The sequence below is a fragment of the Morone saxatilis genome, unplaced genomic scaffold, assembly GCF_004916995.1.
Source record: "Morone saxatilis isolate NCDOM2014 unplaced genomic scaffold, NCSU_SB_2.0 Contig4, whole genome shotgun sequence".
NCBI lineage: Eukaryota > Metazoa > Chordata > Actinopteri > Moronidae > Morone > Morone saxatilis.
This window is the reverse complement of record NW_023339984.1, coordinates 5,828,802-5,837,042: the sequence shown is the minus strand read 5'-3', so window position 1 is coordinate 5,837,042 and position 8,241 is coordinate 5,828,802. Positions and strand designations below refer to the sequence as shown.

At 39.8% G+C, this 8,241-nt stretch overlaps 2 protein-coding genes across 2 annotated transcripts in view; one reads left to right on the top strand and one right to left on the bottom strand.

Annotated features, from left to right (window-relative positions):
- The first annotated feature begins 1,758 nt into the window (after nt 1-1,758).
- gpha2 (glycoprotein hormone subunit alpha 2) lies at nt 1,759-5,406 on the top strand. Its single transcript, XM_035675679.1, is given in 5 exon segments — nt 1,759-1,832; nt 1,834-1,849; nt 4,198-4,330; nt 4,626-4,810; nt 5,302-5,406. Coding segments are annotated over 5 exon segments (513 nt in total).
- Nucleotides 5,407-7,718: 2,312 nt separating this feature from the next.
- Nucleotides 7,719-8,241, bottom strand: part of LOC118338343 (glycoprotein hormone beta-5-like) — a 1,640-nt gene continuing 1,117 nt past the window's right edge. Inside the window, exon 2 of the mRNA XM_035675638.1 lies at nt 7,719-7,907. Coding sequence (XP_035531531.1) covers nt 7,719-7,907 — 189 coding nt within the window. The remainder of the gene's footprint in view (nt 7,908-8,241) is intronic.

Here is an 8,241-nt window from a genome sequence, read left to right as displayed (position 1 = left end):
GTCGTGTGTGTGTGTGTGTGTGTGTGTGGCCACATGATGGTATACTTGTGGGGAACGGCTGGCTCTGCATTCTCGTCCATCCCTTGTCTTGAACAGAGGATCAGCATAGCAACACCTCTGCCAAACTCCAGCGGGCAAAGACTCTTTTAATAGACTCATTAGCTCACTGCAGCAGTATCTGACATACAGTGACATGTCACAAAGGTCACAAACTGCCAGATCCAACCCAGATGGACTGTGTATAGGTCTCTAAGTATACCAAAAGAAACTGGGTCTCGGGTGAAGGAACATATGGCTTAACTTGCTGAACAGCAAGAATCAGAATCAGCCCTCTGTGTTTACTTCAAGTGTTTTTGGTTTTTCGATGGTTTTTCCATGTCCTTCCCTAGAGAGCTGGGCTGAGTTGGGAATCCATTGCTGTTGTGGGTCTGTAAGCCGCTGATACAGGTCCGTAAAAACTAAAGGACCTCTGCATATCTTTGTCTTTGACGGTATTTTCCCAGGAATTGATCAAAAAAGTCAAGGAAACTCAAGAAAACACAACAAAAAATCACAGTCAAAAAACACAGCTTGGGGGTTGACCAGTGCACATGATTCAAACTCACACTTCTGTTTTAACTTTCTGTACTTTGGTTGGATCCCAGAAATAATCCCCATTGTTTAATTGTATGTCTTTGTACCTTCAGAAATACAACAGCAGATGCTCCATTATGACCTTTGATCAGCCCTACTGACAAAACCATAGAAACAATCTTGAGAAACAGCACTGTATCACATAATTCATCCAGGTAACAATAGACCTACTGATGCCTTTTAAGCTCATTTCTCCGAAGCAGAAATCTCCCATTTTTATGAAGGATTTAACTATTTCTCAAATAAGTGAAAACATCTATTAGTGCGACAAGAACACTGCAAACTGTTTCTAAAGAATAAAGTTGCTTTGTTGTTTTAAAAAAAATTATAAACGAGTGAGAAATGGCTGGAATCAAGAAAAAAATCAACTTGACTTTGAGTTGATTTGCTTTGCTTCTTGTAAAAGTTTGGATTATTGTGAACTGTTTCACTTTGTTTTAAGAAAACCAATTGACTTTTAAGAAAATAGATATCCTTTGTAGGCAAAGCGTGATACATCTTATTCCTCTGTGCCATAACAACACACACACACACACAGTTGACCCAAACCCACAATATCTTCTGACCCGACCCTGCCCTTCCTCCTGCAGCCACAAATGGAAAACTCAGGCAAACTTTGTGTGTGTGAGGTCTCCCATTCAGTGTATTTATTAGTTCACTTGTTGTGTGTATCAACTGGCAGCTGAGGGCCTACAGTATTATTTTTTGTGTGATTTTACACACATGCATGCTTAAGTGTGCTTTTTCTGTGTGTGCGTCTCCGTGCAGGCATGTGCGGAGTGAAGCTGTGTGTGTTCTTACTATTGTGGCGGTGCGTTGATGGAAAACCTATCTAGTTTTCCTCTGTGTCACAGCAGCAGTCCCCCTAAAGGTTTAAAACAGAGAGCAAGGAGGGGGAGGGCGGAGGGACAGAGAGATGGTAACACACTCCAGGAGAAAGACGTCTCAGAAAGAAGTCAATTTTAATATTTTTTGGAAGAATTTCTCTGGGGGTTTTTTTTGCAGGTGGAAAAAGTGAAGGAGATAGAGAAAAAAAAAGATTCACACACTCACACACTCTCTAATTGTGGGTGTGTCCACAGCTATAAGTACCTTCACTCTTACCTGTGTTACTTATATCCCTGCATGAGGCTCAGAACAGACACACTCACACACACCTGTCAGCCGACTCACCTGCCCTGCACTTGAGAAGCTGCGCTCTGCTGTACGTCTTCAGGTAAGACTGAGCTCCTTTTTACGACTGGAATCAAATGTAGTTCATCGGTCTATATGTTGGTGGAACAGACCTTTAAATCCTGGGATTGTTCTGTGACATTTAGTCTGTCATCTAGTCTTTGTTGCTTACTTATAGTCTTTTTACACATGAAGAGAATTCTGTTCTACAAGTTGTAAATTTGGGGAAATACAGCTTTAACCCTTTTATATCTCCTTATATTTCACATTTCTTTACATTCTGATTCTGCAGACCTTTTATATGTGTTAATACTTGAGCTGTTAATGTGTAAAAATATTACCATTTTGACAAATGAGTAAATTGGCCATAATAACATTTACTACTACAGAAAATAGATAAATAGCTAAGTTTTTACTGTATTTGGAGGGTTTTATTTTGAAACTCATCCCTACTCAGCTGACTTTTACTTTCAAGACAATACACATTTTTATAAAACTAAGCATTGTTGTTATATAGCTGATTGACTATATAGATTATATAAAAAAAGGAGAATTACACATTATATGACAGGACATAAGATGAGACTAAATGTGTCTCCATTGAGACCTATATGGTATTGGTAGAATGTATTTTCCCTGCAATTGATGCTACTTAAAAAATGATAATACCTCACTGGCGTTGTTCAGTATTAAGTATAATTAGTAGAAAGCTCAGGCACTTGTGTGTAATGACCCAGATGTCTACTACTAATATATATCAGCAATTATATAGTTTGTATATAAAATAAAATGGTCTACTCTACTAATGTCTGGATCAGCACCTGGTCTCAGCTGAACTGTTCAACCATGTAAGTGAAATTTAAGAGAATGGTGGATAATTTGGGTGATTTACATTAAAGTATTTCCACCTCACTTGCCAAAAGTGTAGTAATGTCATAGTGTTTCCAGAAAAACAATTATGTCCAAACGTAGTTCCTTTAAATGTATTCCTTTAAATTGTATTCACACGTTAAAGTATTTTAAAGGGCAGTACTGATAACATTATTTTGATAAGGTGTTGCGTATAGGATTTTATTGCAAGCAATTTAAGGATCTTAACTCTCAGGGAATATGTTCTTTAGTCTGTTTTGGTGGTCTTGTTCACCAGACCTCCCACTATCAGCAGCGTGTACCGTATTACAACCTACTTTCCTAGAAGCCAAACCAAACCTTCAGGCGTGGAAACCCCACATAAGAGGAAAAAGCCGGGCATTTCCCCTGCCCCATCAGCTGACACGGGGGTTAATGGCCTCACACACACACACACAGCACTGACCTGTTAATTTGGTCATGCCAGCAGCGTTAATGGCGTCCCAAGGGCCGTTCCACATTCACCACGGCGGCAATTCCCATCGCTCCAGTCGGAGGGAAGCGGAGCTGGAAAGAGCTGCCATTTTAGAGGGGCAAGGGTCAGGATCACCACATTCCCAGGAAAACATGACTTTATTGTTTACACACGTGTTGGAGTGTGTGTGAGGGGTTCATGAGCATGTGCGTACATGGACACCCACTCATGCATGCATACGATATACCTGTGTGTACGTGTTGAAAGTGAAAAACACAGATGCTCACAGGATTCTCTATTTTAAAGACAGACTTTTATTCATAGATGGTATATGACTATGGGACTGCTGCTGCATGTATGTGTGCACGACCTTAAATTGTGTACGTATACGTGTGTCAGCAGGTAGCTGTTAAATGAGCCAGATTGAAAAGGTGAAGGCAGTATTGTTTTTATTCACATTAGCTGCTACTCAGCTGAGTGACACACAGGCAGACGTGCAGGATGGGAAACCACCTTGGTAGATGACGGCGGGGGCTCTGGGCAACACTTTGACTTAAGGGGAAAGTTCAGCAGGAGAGAGGAGATCACCTCAGGTTGAGTGAAAGCTCAGTGTTCAAGGTGTAGGCTTCTGTAGCTTCTTCAGCTCAGAAAAAAAGATTATTTAGGTTCTTAATTAGATCACTGGTTTCCCACCTTTTTGACTGTTCTTTTTTAAAGATTGTTTCCTTTTATTAGTTTTTTCAACAGAGGTCAGACTTTATCGTATTTCACAGGACAAAAAGCAAAGAAGAGAAAAGTCCAAAAAATAAACATTACGTTGGGTAGTTTCAGATCTTTCATCTGACCCCCAGATGGATTAATCAATAGACTTCAGTGTAACTGTGTTTCTCCCACTGACCAACTTAGCTTCATATATGTGTGTGTAATACAATGTCATACAAATATTTTACACCGAATTCGTGAAGTTGGAATTCTTTTGCATAGAAACCGCTTACAATCAGGTAAATGTTTAGAAATTTCAAGATTTTCTCATCTTACATATTTGGTGTTGTGTTTGGACCCTCCAGGCTGCCATCCAGATGTCGCCGTGCATGACCTTACATTTCTGCCTGCTGGTCCTACCAGTGATGTCACTGCTGCTGCTCTTCTCTCCTATTGGTTGGAGCTATGATGGCCTCACCCCAGGGTGTCACCTACACCGTGAGTAACACACACAGGTTTATAAAAAATGTGCTCACAGCGTCCCCAAAAACAACAAAACATCCATTTCTGTGCATATTTTTTCAGTTTTTGACAGGAAGTAACAGGGTTTATGGGAAATTTGGTCTTGAGAACGGCAGTGTCATTCTAATTGAGAAATAACATCAGTCTCAAGTGTCTGCTGTCTATATTGATGCATCTTAATAGATTTAACTGCATCCCAAACTTTCGCACACATACTGCACGTCACTTCCTTCTACCTCGTTCATCCCTCTGTCTTCTCGTCAATCTCCAGCCTTCAACGTGAGCATCCGCAGTGACCGCCGCGGCACATGCAAAGGCACCCACCTGGTCTACGCCTGCGTGGGCTACTGCGAGTCCAGCGCCTTTCCATCCAGATACTCTGTGCTGGTGGCCTCCAACTTCACCCACAACATCACCTCCGCCTCACGTTGCTGCACCATCAGCAAGGATGCTAAGGTGAGGGAAGGGTGCCATGCCATCGTTCTGATGGCCTGTTATTCTGAAACCCCCAATAGTTCGAAATGTGCCCCATTGGACCCAAAGCCCATTGCTCTGAACGCCTGTTCTGGAAAGACACACTCTGATATCACCAACTTACGTTCATAACTTAACTGACATAACTAACGTATTTATTTTAACGATAACCACGTGTTTATTATTGTTAACATGACAAGAAAGGTCAACTGACTTCATCTTCCTGTATGTCCAAATACACTAAGGTATTAAAAATACTCCAGGGAAAGTGTGTATTTTCAGAAGAACCGGCTTTTGGAGCAGTGGGCTTTTGTTTTGGGGATAAAGGGCTGTAAGACAATTGGATTATTGGGGTTTTGAAATAATGGCTGTCTCTGAAGGGAGGGAGGTGGTAAATGAAAAGAGGGGTTAACAGCCTCTAGTTTTGATTATTCATGCTGGTTGTTAATGTCCTCTGGCTCGTCTTCCCTTAGGTCAAAGTTCGCCTGGACTGCCCCCGAGGTCGTCACCACGACGAAATAGAGATTCTGACGGCGAAGGCGTGTCGCTGCGACATGTGTCGCAAGTCCCGCTACTGACACATTGAATGTACCACCAAATGTACACCAGAATAAGAACCAAATTACAGTTTTGTCAGTTAAGCGGTACAAACTTTGGTAAATGATTAAAATACAAGATTCTCAGTGATATAACAGTAACTATCCTCTTTCTCCTTTATCTACGTCGACTTGTTTTGAATGTTGTTATTTAACTGAAAACTAATCAGCCTTCTACCAAGTTATCATCACCAGGGTGGACAGATCAGGCAGAGTAAATCCTGCTCTACAACAGTGCCTTAAAGTGAAAATGGAAATTTACACTTCCTATGTCTATAAAGATATGCTGTTTGTGTGAGTGTGTGTGTATGTATGTGTGTGTGGTTGTGTTAAATGTGATGTAAGGGAAGTTTTTCTAGAAAACTTGATTGACACACATTTGTGTTAAAGCCTGTATAAAACCATTCTGTCACTCATACTTCAAACAAACTGAACCTTTTTATTATTTTTTTTTTGCTTTGAGGCTTGGCAGACACTTGACTTTCTAAGCAGCTATAAATAAAAGACTTAGTCACACTACCCTTCATACTTAGTATGCAGTAGCAAGTGTAAGTAAACAGAGACTTCAGGATTGTAATTAGTCAAACTCACAACCCAAAAACACTGATTTTAACATTTTGAAAATATGCAAAAATTAATGAGAACATTACATTACATTTAAGACAGTTACATAATCTCTTCATTGACGTGCATTAAACATAAAAATCAATATATTGTCAACCATTGGAATCAATATAAAGGTCATATATACAAGTAGGGTCATTCCTTGCAATAACCACTAAACACAGACAAGAGACCAAAGAATGTACAAAATTTATTTATATTTATGGATTTGAACTAAAGGACATTTTGTAAATAATATCTATTGATGAAACCAAAGAATGTTGGATATGTCAATTAAATGAAAAAAGAAAGAATGCACTGTATAGTTTGTGATGAAATTGTATTTCAATAAATTTCTAATCTGCAACTGTAAAGTACTTTATGTGGACATTTGATTTTCTTCTCACTTTACACACACACTAACTTGTTTCCATTACTCAAGACAACATTGCGTTGACTCTGTTCAATTCCCTGGTGACTAACTTACCCTCACCTTTAACTGAAACCAAGTCTTTAGTCTTTTAATAATATACGTTGTGGGGACTTGCATTTTGTCCCACATGTGACAGTGGGTCCCCAATAACCTCACCACCATTATCTCTCTGTACAATGTGTACATCTTATGCCAGCTTCAAGTAAACAAAATTAATTTTAAACAGATCTATATAGGATTATTCACCATGTGAGCAGTGATGCCACCAATGTGTGGCCACAGAGGGTCACAGCCACCCTGATACCATCTACCTGATACCCCCACTGGCCCCCCTCACCCCCTTACTTCTGAGTAATGAGTACTGCATGCATAATATGTTTTAATTTAATATTTTACTTTAAGTACTAATAATTCAAATCAATAATATGTATGTTTAATAATAGTTCATGTGATAGAATATATTAAATACGTAGCCAGCAAGCTGCTTTTGACCATCTGTCACACTCCAACTCGTCTCCTAGCTTTTGGTTTTGATATGACACTGCAGGATTTTCAGTGCCCACCCATATAAAAGATTTCTGGGGGCGCCACTACATGTGAGTGCAATATAAACTTATATAATGAAGATATTGATTAGGTATCATAGTAAAACAATTTTTTAAGCCTCAATGTATTAACAGGCCCCAGTTGAAGGACTTTGTCATTTAATTTGACTAAAATTATAATTTATTGGTGAATATCCCTAAATGGAATTGCATTTTATCTCATATCAGTAAACTATACACACAATAAGGATGCAGCTTTTAGACCCCTAACTGAGGGTGTAGGGCCTCAGTGAAGTTGCCTGCTTTGCTTTGCTTGGTATTCAACTCTTGGTACACAGATACAGTTGAAATACAGAGTGTATATAAAGCTAACCTTATATATTATTTTCAGCAAATGTTTTTATCTGCATGTTGCACAGAACTCTTATTTTAAAATGCAATGCTTGATCTGTTATTTCTCCTTTCTTAGACATATAAGTATACATGCACAGTCTTCAGTCTACAGACATACATTTTTTGGTTTTGTCTCTTTCTTTCAAGGCTTTTTCTTTAATTAAATATGAACTTCTTGCTAATATTGCAGGCAGTGCCATCACCCCCCCTCAGAAACTCTCACACTTACTCAAATGTCTCAATATCATACTTTTATTGAGAGTCATTCATATCAGTAAGACTGTTGATAACATTGTTTGCTGAAAGCAGAGTCCTGCCCATCAGAAGGTCTCACACTCTGTGTCCTGTGTGGAGCAGACGGCACAGTGGCACTGCAGAGCCATGGGATAGTGGTAGAGAGGAGAGACATTGGGCTGGCAGCCTGGCAGGCGGGCGGTCATGTGGCGGGTACGACTGTACGTACACACACGGTGGTGGCGGTGAATATAAGGGGGGTCCGGTACAGGTTTCTGCAGGATTCACAGAGGAGGAACACAGGTTACTTTGCTCTCCATTGATAGCAATGTCCTTTTGCTGGTTATTGTTTTCCCATAAACCAAAAATAATCAGTCAATAACAGAAATTCTGGGACTGGGTTACAATTCTTATTAGAAAAAGGAAAAGAATGAATAATTTTACTGCTACGCTGTGTTTCCTGTAACTTAAAAGATGTTCATGGGTGACACACAGTAAAGAGCCAGAGGTTGGATATGAACCCAGGGCTGCCACAGCAGGGACTCAGCCTCAGTACATGGGTCGCCAGCTCTACCCACTGAGCTAATTTTTTATTTTTATTTTTTTCAC